The sequence below is a fragment of the Sceloporus undulatus genome, chromosome 2 (assembly GCF_019175285.1).
Source record: "Sceloporus undulatus isolate JIND9_A2432 ecotype Alabama chromosome 2, SceUnd_v1.1, whole genome shotgun sequence".
In the NCBI taxonomy this organism is placed as follows: Eukaryota; Metazoa; Chordata; class Lepidosauria; order Squamata; family Phrynosomatidae; genus Sceloporus; species Sceloporus undulatus.
The window spans coordinates 53,988,221-54,004,311 of NC_056523.1; the positions used below are offsets into that span (position 1 = coordinate 53,988,221).

General features: G+C 40.1%; 1 protein-coding gene across 2 annotated transcripts in view; it reads right to left on the reverse strand.

The window, feature by feature from the left end:
• CHCHD6 (coiled-coil-helix-coiled-coil-helix domain containing 6) overlaps positions 1-16,091 on the reverse strand; it is a 306,582-nt gene that overhangs the window by 81,650 nt on the left and 208,841 nt on the right. For both annotated transcript variants that reach the window (XM_042455668.1, XM_042455669.1), the window contains one exon: positions 14,875-15,010. In XM_042455668.1, the coding sequence (XP_042311602.1) occupies positions 14,875-15,010 (136 nt within the window). The remainder of the gene's footprint in view (positions 1-14,874; positions 15,011-16,091) is intronic.

The window sequence follows — 16,091 nt, forward strand, 5'->3', positions numbered from 1 at the left end:
TCTTCTATTTGGAATCCTAAAGGGGCTTGCATTTGGGAAGTCTAGTTTGCAAGGGCACTGGCTGCAGAGACTTCTTCTATTTGGAATCCAAAAGGGGCTTGCATTTGGGAAGTCTAGTTTGCAAGGGCAGTGACTGCAGAAACATCTTCTATTTGGAATCCTAAAGGGGCTTGCATTTGGGAAGTCTAGTTTGCAAGGGCACTGGCAAACCACCTTGACATGTTCAATATGCATAGCCATGTTAACCCATGTTCAGTGTTGAACCCAAAGGGTTTGGTTATGGAATAAGCCTCTGAAATATGCAAGAGATTGCCATGTTAAATGCCCAAATGTGCTGTCATGTGTGTTTTGGAATGGGGGGGGGGGTTGTTTGGCCAGAAAGGTAAGTACATTTCTGCCATCTGTCTAGGAATAATGCCAAAATGCTCTCCATTTTGATCATGCCTAAGAAACATGCATTTATATTAACAATTTTAAAAAATCATCCCATTTTTTTACATGTCCTCCATTTTAAAAAATGTGCCCTACATTTGAAAAAATGTTGTCCTACATTTGTCCCGGTTTGGAGGTCCTGACTTATGGCAACCCTAGTCACAGTGGGTCCCAGTTCTGGGAAAAGAGTGCTCCAGGCCTCGGAGGTTGAGAGGAACTGCTGGACCTCTTACCCTTTCCCGTCACCACTCCCTTCTCCTTCTGTGTCATGTCTTTTTAGATTGTAAGCCTGAGGGCAGGGAACCGTCTAACTAAAAGGATTGCATGTACAGCGCTGTGTAAATTTACAGCGCTTCATAAATAAAGGTTAATAATGATAATGATAATAATAATAATAATAATAATAATAATAATAGCAGCTTCTAGTTAGAGTGATGCAGAAAGAGAGAGGATGGGGTGGGGGGAACCCTAACAAACAAGAAGTTACCTGTTTAGATTGTGCTTAAAATCCTATTATAAAATGTAAATTAGTAGCTAGTGACTACAGATATACAAACGTTGCTAACATGCTCCCTTCCTCACTATTTTCTGAATGTTCCTAATATCTTCAACTTTGTCATCATACTGTTTGCCTTCTAAACCCGTGATAATAACATCTACACATTCTCTCCTGACTGCCAGCATTCAGTCCTCCTTGAGGTTTAATAAAGAGGTTTAGGGCAATGAGACAGCTTGGATGAATGCAGGTGAGGAAAATGCATGATGAGTCATGACTAAACATGGCTTAGAACTCATTAGAAGGCCTATTCCATGGTGGAGATGGCAGCAAATAAAACTTACTTCTCTGCCATCATAACAGTCATACAACATCATCCAGCTGAGTTTTTTCAGTTGATCAAGACCATGTGAGGACACTCTGCAGAATAACCCTCAGGATGTTTTTACTGAAGTCTTTGCTTCAAAAGCCCAGCATGGGAAACTGAAGCACCTGGGCACTACATAGATTGTATGATACATATGTGGAAGACTTGAAAATGAAGAACTTATGCCTCCAGCTTCATAAATGTTGGGTGAATGCAGCAACCATTTCCATTTTAAGTAGGCTAGCATTTTACTCTTGGACATGCCTCATATATTAAGATGGCACTTTACGTCCTTACAGATAGCTCCATATTTTTAGTTTACCCACCAATGAATATTCGAGCATACAAAAAGCTTTTGCATATGGACTGATTGGAGATGTTTTGGAACAGGAAAATCTGTACCATAGGGAACTAAACAGTAACCCATCTCTAGCTTTCTGTCCTTTGCAATTAGAAGCACAGTGTGGATTATTTTCACCTCTACAAACAAACATGCCATGAGAACGCCTGGGTACAGTTAATCCAGTAATACACTCCTCAGTGTTTATGACTAAATAAACAGCAGCTGCTTGCTGCTTGCGGCCTCTTGACTCATTCCCTTGTGGGGGGCCATTTATTGAGTCATAAACTCCTCCAGTAGTGTTATCACTACAGCAGTTTGCCCAGATATAAAGTGGAAAAAATATGGATTAAAAAACTAACCCAAACCACAGCAACCTAGAATCTAAGTAAGCTAGGAACTTAATCAGCATAAAAATGCTGTAATATATATAAAGAATCAATAAGACCTACTAAACAGGCAGCTCATGGTTCAAAAGAAATTACAATAGAGACTAAAAAGGCAATTTTTAATGAAGGCATTTTTGTTTACCTTTCTTGTGATGCACAGAATAAATATATGTCTATATCTGTATCTATCCTGAAGGCACCAGATCCTATCTGATCTTGGAAACTATGCAGGGTCAGCTCTGGTTAGTACTTGGCTGGAAAACTGCCAACAAATACCAGGTGCTATAGGCTATATTTCAGGGGAAGGAATTGGCAAAACCACATCTCAATATTTCTTCCCTTAGCAAACCCTATGAAATTAATGGGGTTGGCTTAAGTTGACGAACAACTGGCAGGCAGGCAGGCAGGCACACACACACATACACATGTATGTTACTGTGAAACTGTTTAACCACAGTTAAAAATACCAGTGGGTAAGTAAGTCATCACATAAGTAAGGTACAGAAATCTTTCCAGAATGACCTTTGTATAAAGAAGGTCTCAAGTTCACTTCCTAGCATCTGCCATTCAAAGGATGCCAGGAAGTAGTGAATGTAAAAGCCTTTTGCCTGAGGCTCTGCCAAAGAGCTGCTAGTCAGAGTAGACAACAGCAGCCTAGGTCAGGGTCAGTCCTCCAGATGCTGTTGCACTGCACCTCCTGGCATTTCTTACCACTAGCTATGCTTGAAGCCCCCAATCATCAGGAGACCTGCACTTTGCCCACCCCTAGGTTACACAGACAAATCTGATACAAGACAGTTTTGTTGTTCATTATGTGCCAGTCTTTCTGTTTCCATATTGACCAAGAAACGTCCAGTGTGAGATTTGCAGATCCTTTAGTTGAGAAACTTTACCATAGCTACTTTAGCAGAGTAACTGAAATTTGGCTTGATAAAGAAGCATCAACATTTATTCTTATTTAGAGGGGGAAAGCACTAAAGACCAGAGCTTGGGAATAATTAATTAAAATGCATGTGTTACCCCTAATGTGTTAATATTTTCAACAAAGGTTTAAAAATAACTGTTTTAATTGTGAAATGCCAAAAAATGTTGATTTCTTGGTGGTCCATGTGCTGAAGGTATATCCTTACTGTAGAGGAGAAATGGTGACCAGATTTCTATAAAACCATCTTTCTTTATATCTTCTCTAGCCAATTACAAATGGTAACTTAATTTTTAAGATAAAGCTGCTGACCAGACTCTGTGCAGCCAACCCCTTACTGTGAGAGATCTTAAAAGATTTTCCAAAATTTTGCAACTTCCATCTAGGCAACTCCCAGTAATAGAGAGATAGGATTTTTATACAAATGCTTTTCATGTTCACTATCGAAGATAGAGAAGAGTAGTAGTAATAAGTCAACTGCAGTTCTGGAATAGTACTTTTGACACAAAGGTTCATTTTTTAAAAAGAAATCCAAGAGTTGTATCTGAACTTAATGTAAACATGCTAAGTGGTAGATGTAAGACTGTGATAGTTATTTGTATTAAATTAACAATTTTTGGGTGATGGTGTTTGTTTGTAAATATACTTAAAAGCTAAATTAAAAAGCAATGAAGAAAAAACTAAATTAACAAGAGTGACAATGAACCATTATTGTTAACTAAGGGGTGAAACAGATGGCCCCAAAGGCAGATTCGAGCTGTGACAACCGCACACCATGACCCCAATCAGCCTTGAAACCGGCCGAAAAAGGAGCGGCAAAGAGCATGCAAACGCCACGCCACCGAAGTGTCCAGAAGCCGGACCATGTCTGGGCAGCGGGGCGGCTTGAAGCCAGCTTCTGGGCATCTTGGGGCATGCATCATCTGTATGCAACACCCCCAAGCCGGCTGAAAGCCAGCTTTTTATGCTGGTCTGTTTCGCCCCTCAGTTTGTTATCAGTGTTTTGGTCATTTTAAATGACATATTTAATGATTTAACAAACTGTTTAACAAAATCATTCTATAACTTTCTTAATGTATTCCTTAACATTAACATAATGCCACTAACAGTAACATTTTCAAGCTCTCTTAATTTCAACTGCACAATATTCTCTTAATGACTTCAACTGCACAATATTTTCTATATGAAAACTGCTTTGATTTAAGAAAATGCATTAAAATCCCATGTAAAGCACCACACCTGATAATCATATAGTGTACCGGAATATTTCACTTCATAGATTTGCACAGATAAGCTGTACCTAATCACAGCCTGGCAGAGCATGTATGCATTACATACATCCTTAAATACAACCAAAAGTTATGAGCTAGGTGATCCTATCTGTCCTATCTGGTTGAGCATTTTCATATTAAAACTTTTGAAGAAGCTATAGCAGTCAAGATGAACCACCACATTGTAGTTGTGTTAACCCTCTGCAGTAAGATTGTTGTTGTTGTTAGATGCCATTGGGTCAACTTCAACGCACGGTGACCCTGTGTATGAGACATCTCCAAGCCTCCTCATTCTCCATTGCTCTGCTTAGGTCTTGTAGATTCATGCCTGTGACCCCCCTGATTGAGTCCATCCATCTGGTGTGTGGTCGTCTTCTCTTTCTGCTGCCTTCTGCCTTTCCTAACATTATTGTCTTTCCCAGTGACTCATTCCTTCTCATGATCTGGCCAAAGTACAACAGCTTCAATTTAATCATCTTTCTGGCTTGATCTGTTCAAGGGCCCAATTGTTTGTTTTTCAGCTGTCCACGGATTGTCAGTATCCTTCTCCAGCATCACATCTCAAATAAATTGATTTTCTTCTTATCCACTTTCATTACTGTCCAGCTCTCACATCTGTATATGTGATGGTAAAGACATACCATCACCATGTACGGTGGTGCTATCTCTTTATATTACATGCTAAGGAGATACTGGTGAGATTTTCTAACCAAAGATTATACTAACCATTGATTCAAAGTTGCTGAATGTTTATCTTTACCTTCATTTAGTTCACCTTCATTTTAATCTTGTTGTTAGTATAAAACTTTTTAAATCACAACTTTTTGTATGTTTTAACGCTATGTGTTTCTGTTTGAAATGCTCTCTGCAAGCTGCTGTAAGTCCAGTTTGGTGGAAAGGCCAGGTATAAAAAAAAGGATGAGTGGATGGATCTTGAGGAATGTGATTTCAGAGCAAAATTAAAATCTGATGGAATGAATTATTTTAAAGCAAGGACTAGCTATTGATCACCTAGACCCTCAGAATGCAAGGATTTGGATATGAGTCCAGGCTCCAATGTTTAGAACTCACAGTCCCTATGATTCTGCTTAATTTTAAAACAAATTTCAAGTGACTTAGTATGCAGAAACCATTTTTACAACATTTTTTTAGTATGCAGAAACCATTTTTACAACATTTTTTAAAATAACCTATCTCGGTTAAACAGGTTACATCCCCCCCCCCCCGCCCCAAGAACTGGGGAGTTGGTGATGATCACTGTTTTATTTGGAATGTGCCAAATGGCTGCCCATCAGACCAACTCCTACATTTCTTTAAGTCTAACCAAGGAGGGAAGTTGTTTGTGGAATTCTGGTGTCAGCAGACAACCTTGGGTCAAAACAGAAAAGAAATGCCTTAAAAAAACCCAACCTCACTTTCAGAGAGCAAATTTATTGTGCAGAGCCATCCTTCCTAGTCAGATAGAACAGAAAGTCACAAATTTTACAACAAACAAAACTGCAGCTGTGCAAATTATGCAAAAATGCAAATTTTAATAAAATCCATTCAAGTCTGCCCAATCTGCATAATTTAATAGAACAGTGTATTTGGGGCTCTAGTTACAGAATTTGTGATTTTAGAGCAGTTCTTGAAGAGCCTTTATCAACAATCTGGGCCATTATACAAAAATAATCTACCTTTTTCTGCAAAGCGTGGGTGTTGTCATTCATGGTGTTAAAAGTTCGTGTTCAAATAAGCTGCAAATTAGATGTATACATTCCAGTGAAGACAGGAAGAAATGGAAACAAAAAAATGTATCTCCAAATATGAAGTTATATTAAAAATGTTATCAATTCTGCATTTCAAAAGATGGAAAAGTAAAAGCTCTCTGAGCTTTTAAAAGATCCACACTGATGCAAATGGATTTATGTTTTAGGCCATATGCTAAAGGAGTATTCCATACAATCAACATGTATGGATTCAAGTGAGGGAAGATGGAATTAATGTTTGCTCTTTTCAAATAAAAGCTGATTAGGTATGCATGTCAGCTGAGGAGGAGAGCCAATGCCAAAAATTTGGGGCAGGGGGTAGGTTTGCCATAATTCTCTACTAAAAACTGGGACAAAATGTAGGATAAAATTTTAGCCCAAAATGTAGGACATTTAAGGTCCTCCATTTTTCTTAAATGTCCTACATTTTGGGCTAAATTTTATCCTACAATTGTCCTATATTTTGGTCTAAATTTTGTCCTACATTTTGTCCCGGTTTTTAGTAGAAAATTATGGCAACCCTAGCAGGGGGTGAAGTCCACCAATGCATTTGGAAAGTCTTGGGGGTGATGTAAGGATACAAACAAAACTGCAAGTAGAAGGAACAATGTCTTGAGAAGCCCCTTGCGCAAGCATTTTAGCTAGCCTTAATGCCTAAAACAAGACAAAACTAACAGGATTTTCCAGGAGACTTAAGGGACAACTTGAAGAGATACTAACTAATAAGAAAGAGGAAGAGAATATCAGAGAGCAGACAGACAAACAGACAGACTTGGATCAGAACTACAGCACTGCACTAGGACTGAACCCCTTCCTTACATGCTTGTATTACCGATTTAAACCTCCTCTCTCCACACTATTTGTCCTATACAGGGAAAATATACAGACAGCACAATGGGGATGACAGGGAAATTATCTTACAGCAAAGTCCCCCATTCCCTGCTGGCAAAAAGACCACAGACCCACTTCCATTCATAAAAGAAATCCCTGCATGGCTGGCATGGATCATGGTAACAGCATTTTTAGCACTAACATGTTTCGTGCATTTCCCTATGGTCTGGAATGGCTGTAGCAGCAAGTTCTTAGGATCAAGTGTTAGAAGAATGTATAACTGCCACTATTTTTGAAGGCACTACTGTTATGGTTTGTTGTTGTTTTTTCTTGTTAGTTGTTGGGTGATTTAATTTTCAACTGTGCAACTTGAAATGGAACGCTGGCTCAAAATATAAATACAGATTAAAAAACCTATTTCATTTAATTTTCTAATTAAAGGGGGATGCAAACGGCAGAAAAGGGCAATGAGACGCCACCCCTTTTCCCCCGCGATTGTTGCCATGCGTCTTTCCTGGGGATCATTGCCGCACATTGTGGCAATGATCCACGATGAAAACAGAGCAGCAAAATGTAGCTCCTTTCTCTGCTGCTGCTGAGGCACCATTAGTGCCCTGGAGTGGCGCGGTGACGTCCCTTGCGCACCATGATGTTTGGATGCAGCGCATGAGGCATTTCATCAGTGAACACGTCATGTGAATGCAAAATTGCACCTGGACAGCGTGGTAGGGTTTGGGAGCATGCGGACACTCTGCTCTCCTGAGCCCTAAAGACCTAAGATTTTTTTTTAAATATATTTTTATTGAGTATTCAAATTAAAACATAATACGTTTATACATTCAAAACCCTCCACCATCATCATATTTCTATTACAATCTCATATATTTCTTTAGAATTATAGTTACCTTATATTTGTGTACTGGGCCTAAGATTTTAATTTGTTGCTGCTGTTGCTATTTACCATTAAGTCAACTTCAAACAAGACCCTATGAAAGAGAGATCTCCAAGACTTTTTATCAGCTGACCTGCTCAGGTCTTACAAGCTCAGAGCCATGGCTTCCTTGCTTGACTCTATCCTTCTGTAGTATAGCCTTCCTCTTTTACTACAGCTTCCTACTTTGCCAAGCATTATCTTTCCCAGTGAGTCACATCATCTTATGATATGTCCAAGGTAAAACAGTCTCAGTTTAGTCATCTTTGTTGCTATTAAGAGTTCAGGACTGATTTGCTTTAACTTCCATTCATTTATCTTTTAAGCAGTGTATGATATCTGTAGAACTCTTCTCCAGCACCACATTTTAAATGAGATTATTTTCCTCCTGTCAGCTTCTTCACAGCCATATATAGAAATCAGAAATACTATGGCCTGGATGAATCTGCCTTTGGAATTTAATGCTATAATATTAATACTTTACATTTTAATACTTAAGATTTTAATAGTTTATCTCATACCTTGGTGTGTGTACAGTATTTTATTCTATCAGGATAACTTGCACTGAGTCTTCATACTGAATAGTAGAGACTGACTTGTAACTATGAGAAGTGCTGGCTGATTATTTACTCGTTGGGTGAGAAATCAAGCAAGTACATGTGCAAATGTGCATGATTCATAAAGTAAAACATCCACACTCCCCAACAATTACTCCTTATATTCCTACTTACAGCTACCAATATCAAACCATTCTAATAGCTGGGTGGGGGGGCAGGGATGAAGAAGCATGTAGACCACTGTTCTCCAAACTGTGCTCTTTAAGAGATTTTGGACTTCAGCTCCCAGAAGCCTCAGCCATGGCCAATAATCTGGGATTGTTGGAGCTGAAGTCCAAAATCCCTTAAAGAGCACAGTTTGGGGACCACTGGTGTAGACCTTTATTATTTACCTAAGACCCCAACTTTTCTCTTTCTTGTAACCAAGGATCGCATTAAACAAAATTTTGATGTTCCCATTGGCAAGGAAGAAAATACTGGTGGAAGACTGCAGCATCAACTTTCTATCCTAATTGCCTACAAGCTGTGGTAGACTCCCAATAAATCTTGCAGCCGATAAACTATAGATAATTTGAAAAGCCGCAATAGAAGCAGCCCCTCTACAGCTGCACTATTATCTCAGCTTTTATTTAGACCTAAAAGCGGTAATTTTTGTGCTCTTGTCTGAAACTCTGCAGCAATATGAAACCAAACCCCAAAGATAACAAAGGATCCCAAAGAAAACATCTAAGTCGGTTGACACATTTCTCTCTCAATGAGGCAATGGCATACTCGTATACTTGGTGAGATGCATAGTGCAGGCATTAATAATACTGTAAAAGCAGATGAAAACCAGTGATATGAGACCAGTTCATGCATAGTTTCACATGTGTAAAACAGAATCATGTCCATCATTTTTAGTCCCTACCATCATGTCTTTAGCCTAAGCTCAGGGCCCATTCACACTACCTTTTAAACCAGTTTTGAAACTGATTCTTCCACATGAAGTTCATATTGGGCCTGATTCTGTCACAATCCATGTCGAGGCTCACACAAGGAAATGCCCCTTAGTGTGGGGTAACGAGATTCGGGCTAAAATCCGTCTTTTCTGAAAAGACCCGGGTTCCGCAAAATATGAACTTGCCCTCGATCATGATCGGGGCAAATTCAAGGAGGGATTAAGGTCAGAGGGCGGGCAGAGGTCAGAGCATTCCCTCCCTTCATCGGAGGGGAGGGGAGGAGGAGGCGGAAAGAGCGCAAAGGAAAAAGGGGAATTGGAGGCAAAGGGTGACAGGAGGCAAAAAGGGGTTGACTGACGGGGTCAATTCAGGGCAGGGCAGGGGGCCACCGCAAGCCAAGCCTCTACTCTCCAGGAGGGACCTTTTCCCTTTGATTTTGATTTTTTTTAATTATTTTTGGCAAAAAATGTGCATGTTTTTGGCAATAGTATATAGATAGAACGTGAGCAGGAGGAGGGTCAATTCAGGGCAGGTCGGGGGGGGGGGGCCAGAGCAACCAGCCTCCTCTTCCGACCCCGCTTCAGCCCACCCGCCCTCCTCCCACCGCCCCCTACCAGAGCAAGCCAAGCCTCTGCTATCCATCAGGGATCTTTTCTCTTTTATTTTTTTATTATTATTTTTCTCTGTCTATGCACATATTTTTTGTAATGGGTAGATCTATATTTAGATCTGGCTTACTCAGGAGCCCTTTGCAAGAAGAGTACTTTGCAAAAACCTTTTTTTCCTTTGGAATTAATGCTGCAATGCGAATGAATGTTACAATTTGAATGTAATGTTTCTCTTTGCAATTAGGCAAATTGGCAATTGATACAGCTTTTGCTACTGTCTCTAAAGAATTCGGGGTAGCCTAGGGAAAGAAAAAAATGCATCCTTTTCTGGCATTCCGAGGTGAGGAATTATTATTATTATTATTATTATTATTATTATTATTATTATTACCACCTGTGTATGAGGCATTCTGGGGAGGCAAGGGAGTGGGATACAGGATACAGAGATGGCACTAGCTTGCATTTGGGGGTTGAAAATGGGGTCAAGGGCAGATCATAACCTGCACTGACCCAAATGCCTACAACACACACACACACCCCAGAGGTTTTTAAATTTGACAAGTGGTGCCTGGTCCTTTTTAAAAAAAGGAGGGGTGGAAAGCACACTTCTGATGCCCCAATGAGTGCTGCAAATGTCACCTATGACCATCGTGGAACTAATTTGACTGACAGCCAGGCACCTTCACCTTAAACCCGATTTCTCCCAAGAGGGCATTCGGGTTAAAATGCCCCTAATTGGTAGTCAGCACTCGCTTCCGGAGGGATCTGAGGAGGGAGAGACCAAAACTTCCCAGTTCCTTCCAGCGCAAAGGTGCCAGTGAGAATGGCCCCCCAGAATGCAGTCTGTGTGCACAGATTTAAACTGGGTGATCATTCCTCAAAAGTGGAGGGGCGGGGATGGGAGGACAGGACCATGAACAAGGCCTAGGGTCTTTAGATTCAGTCTGTCTAAGCTTCATTGTAAGATCTACTTCATACTCAGAAATCTGAATTGCCTGAAAATAGCCTAATGAAAAACAGACTTCATATTTCATGATTTATTTATTGGTTATTCATCTGAATCTAAATTGAAGCTCCCAAAGAAATATGAATTATGATGTTGCAAAATCTGATTCACCAACAACGATATTCTCCCAATTTCCTCTTCATCATCTTATTATGATGACTACAGGCACTATCTCAAACTCTACATAGCAAGGCCATTCTGGCATATAGCTGTGACAAAGCCAGAAGTTCCCACACTATAGGTAATAACTAATTTCTGTTTCTCCAAAGCTGGTATTTCTTTTGAGCCCCGCCTTAAAATTAAATATCTTCTTTGGAATCTTAAATTCTTAATTTTAATAGCCAAGCCTAGGATCCTAGGTACTGGACTTGGATCAATGCTGCCACATTTGAAGCCTTTGCTACTAGCTTATTATTTTATTTACACAAATGAAATAATTGTTACCCTTGACAGGCAGATAATGGATAAGAAAATTCATCTTGTGAGGGAGGCTTCTGCAAACCCAACATAACCACTAGGACAAAACATTGGCTAAGGCTCCTTATTTCTTTGGCGAGTAGACCAGTTTCAGTTGTCCATCTATACCTTTTTGATCTCCCTCAACCTCTGCTGGGAAAGACTGCTTAAACCAGTTATACTAACCCATGTGATGGAGGCACTAACAACCTCTTGTTTCTTTTTCTTCTTCTGTTCTGTTTCTTACCACTTATGTGATACTGAAACAATATTATCTGATACCACACAACAATAGGAAATGCTACAAACACTCTGGGGATTTTTGAGCTACTGTATTTCAATTGAGTCAAAACCAGGGAAAATGTGTCTTACTGATGACAAAGATGAAATGCCTCGTTCTTGTTAGATCTACCTATTTACAGCAAAGTCTGCTAATGCCAGATTACAAATATGTGTTGAGGTGGGGGAGGGAGAAGGACTCAAAGAGGACTCTTGCTGCTATATCTTCTTCTTCCTTCTCACTCCGCCATCTTGACAGATTTTGCTGCCCCCCAAACCTATCTTCACAGATGGTGGATGGCACAGGAAACCTGCCACAAGTTTTTGACTTGTAGAAGGAAAAAAAAATCACAGCGTATTTTTGGCTTTCTGAAATGACAGCTTTTGTGTTTAACTCTGAATCTTGCAATCTTTCATGGCATCCCTGCTGAGCATCTAGCTGATCTCACAGCTACCTGTTCAGTGGGAAATAGCAAAAGAAGAAGAAAGTAAATTAAAAAAATATGTTCCTGCCATCTTACTGTCCCTTCTTGCAGATCAATGATCTTCAGTGTAGCATCCAGCTTATTTATTTGATATCTCTCCTTTCACTCAGAGCTAACACTCAAGGTGGTATACAAAATTAAAACAAATACAATATGGATAAACTGTCTACTAATCGTGTGGAAAAATCTCCAGCAGAGCTTATAGATGATGGTATGTCCTTGTGAACTATCCTGACCCAGGAACCGATTTAAAAAGTAGAAAGACATCTTAAAGTTAATAAGATCTTTCAGTGGCCTCTACGGTTACCAGTCACTCAGTTTTTTATTTCCTCTACAATTCAGTAATGGCAAGTTGAGGTTTTGACTGGCAGTGTCCCAGCTTCCTTACTCAAGCACAAATATGCAGAAATTTAATGCAATCCATCTTCTTTGGTAATCACATTCCTTCAGCACTGTGTGCTATAAAGATGCATTGGTAAACACATTTACTAAAGATATACTTCCAGAAAGAAAGAAGGCGAGAGAGAGAGAGAGAGGAAGAAGACTACAAGCCTGAATACAGGAGGCATAAGGGAAGGCTTGCATATCACAGGCTGGCAAGAGATGAGGCATGTTCTGTAAAGAACTACTTGGGGGGAAAGGCTTGTGCAACAGTGAGGCAAGGCCTGCTTTACTTTAAAGACAAGGCTGAAAAAAGCAAAGGACACATTTTGGGAGCTGGAGACTTCAAAAGATACCAGAGAAAAGCCCTTTCCCTGGCAGCCCGAACCTTGCTGATTTGCAGATGTACAAAGACCTTCTTTGTAAACAGAAAGGGGGAAAATCCACCAGGACTGGGAACAACATTTGAGCTAATATATCCTGACAATTTTCCCATCTCCTTCTGTCGAGGCTTCTTCTGGGAGTTGGCGGGCAGTTTCTTTCATGTTATACTTAAATCAAGCATACAGCTTTCCCCTCACAATATTAATGGGAAGGGAAAAGGCTCTCTTACACACCCTCAGATTCTCCCCAGTTCACATAACACCCCACCCAGTGAAATCACCTCAGCTTCCATGTCCTATACTGTATTCACATTTCATTCCTTTCTAAATTTGAAGTTCCACAATCCATGACAGACTCCAAGGAAATGCATTGCCAGCCAGGGATCGTGTATAGAATCAGATGATGCTATAGACAGTGATTCTTCTGCACACTAGAAACTTTGCAGGATATTTTCAATCTTTTACCAGCCTGACATTACTTTTGTGTTCAGAGGGGATCCATTCTGTGATCCCAGTTGGCACCGTCAAAATTGTCCTGAGTAAGGTCAATTTCAGGCTAACCCAGCCAATACACTATCTAGAGCAGGAGTAGGTGAAGTGCAGCTCAACGTGAGGCTGCATGTGGCCCCCACAGTGGTTTTTTTTTAGAAAGGGAGAAGTAATTTTTTGCCCAAAAGTGTTTTTGCTCTAAAATGCCCCAAAATGACTTCTGGAGGCATGGAGATGCCACCATGTCTAGAAGCTGCCAGGCCCCCAGGGTTCAAAAACATTATGTACTTTTTCTTTCAAGGAAACCTTTTTTTGCCCAAAGGTCCCTCCAGGATACATGGGAGGCATTTCCACCACATTTTCGTGGGTCCCTGGACCAATTTAGGCCCCAGAGGTCTCTAAAAAAAAACATGATGTAAAGAGATAACTTTTGCTCACTTCCTGTTGTTAAAAAAGCACCAATGCTAGACCTGGCAATAATGTGAACTCATGTTACTGAAAGACGCAAATCATTTAGTCTATTAAAAGAAACAAAGTGGTTATCCCAACAACAACAAAAATCCTATTCAGAGTTGTGGGGTACTTTTCAATAATGCCATGCAAGAAACAAGGCTATGTTCTATTGAAAAAAGTAGGTAACTGTGCACCTGAGGGAATGAAGGACATACTAAAGAAAGCAAATATCTACACAAAACACAATGGAAGTGAATTACACTGCCTTGGATAGCATCTTAAATCCTTCCTGACTAACAGGACAAATCCACTCAAAGCAGTGATTATACATTAAAAAAGACAGGTACATATGAGAAGAAAGAAACCTTCAGATAACTCAATCCCCAGCCCTTTAGGGCTTTTAAGGTTAATCTTAGCACTTTGAACTGGGTCTGGAAACAGGCTGAACACCAAGGTAGATCACAATGCATTGGTGTAAGATAGCTGTTAAAGGCCAGTCCTGCTAACAATCTTGCTGGCCTGTTTTGAACTTCTGAAGGTTCTCAGTGGTTGTCAAAGGCAGCCCCATATAAAGGTGCACTACACTAATAGAGAGAAGAGGGTACTAGCGTCTAGAAACTGTTAGCAAGACTAGTTCTGTCCAGACTGGGCCATTGCTAACATATTTATGCTGTTTATCAAGCTCAAGGTCATAAAAGGTGCTCTGCACCACCCAGATTGCAAGTGCCTCCAGTGACAATGCTGGTTATACTAGCATACCCTAACTATGAACCTGATCTTTCAGGAAGTGTGTTATTAGGTTTTTGTAAGATAAACAAAATAGAACATGTAAAGCCTGCCCATGTTGCAAGAATAAATAATAATACAAATGTGTTATCAGAAATTTTAGCTTTCTTCATGACTGAAACTGCCTGTGATAGCCAGTTCATGCAAACTAGTTTTTTCAATGTATCAGTCAACCCTTCAGTTACCTGTGGTTTGAGCAGCAGGGGTATTAATATAAAAGCAGGACCCTGTGACTGAATTGCAAATCATCAGGAACGTCAGTAAACAGAGCAGAACATTAAGTTGGTGTAAAGTGAAAGTGAATTTGGTAGAAAATCAACAGCTACCTTTTGTGCTAGCCTAACACAACGCTGATATTCCTTGACCAGCTCTGAGCAGTTGAGCACTTGGTGTTTGTTTTCATTGTAGCATGTTAGGATAGCTTCTTGCAAATTTGCACATATAGGTTGCGTGTTCCTCCGCCTGTAGGGACATAGAAAAAGAAGAACCTTGTCATTGTCTCAATTCTCACTTATTCCATCAATGTTACCAAGGGGATTGGCCATGCCAGTGCCCATGGGTTTTGGCCCACAGTAGTCACAACACAGTACCCCTCTTTCTAGGTCACTGTAACTCCCTTAGCAAGGCCTCAGCTTCAGATGTGGAGGTAGCAAGTTAAACCTTGAAGTACCCCACACATCCACTTATCACAAGCTTTATGATGATGCATCCTCATACAGCTATACCAGTTTCGGGGGTATAGCTCAACATTGGCACATATGATTTGCAATGTAGACAGAGCTAGGTTCAATTCTAGCATCTCCGGTTAAGAGATGGTTTAATTATCAGTGCTAGTGAGATGGGGGAGGTGGGAGCTTTCTGCCTCAAATGGGGTTAGGCAGGCATTTGATTACAGCAAACCCCTGGAAAGGGTTTTTGATTTATCATTTCATAATACGTCAACTGAATTGTACTGATAAAAAGAAGAAAGCTTATGGTAACGATGAGTAATACTTTATGAGGCAGGATAATGAGCTATATTTAGTTCAGTATTCAAAACAGATTCATGGGCTCCGAATATTGTATCTCTTGTATACCAGGCTCTGTTTGGTGGATCTTGAGATCTTGATAAAAAGCACAGTAGATCTCACAAACCTGAAGTTTCCCAATCTTGCAACCATGCACAACATACAATTTTAGGGTTGGATGGAACCAATGGTCTCTAATTCAATATAAAGCTGTTTCATATGTTCTTGTACATAAGATTAGGAAATCTTAATCAACTCCCTTGATAAACAAGGGGAACCCTTAAAAAACATTGTAGCAACTAAAGGAATGTAGGATTTACCACTTACTTATCCAGTTACTTTCTTCATGTGGTGACAGGAAAGCAGATTGAATCAACAAACTGAATATACAATGGTTTTAGTCTCACTTCAGTAGAATTCTGGGACAGAAGTACAAGCCATAGAATCATAGAGTTGCAAGAGACTGTAAGGGTCATCCAATCCAACCCCCTGCCATGCAGGAAATCTAAATCAAAGCATCCCCGACAGATGGTCAT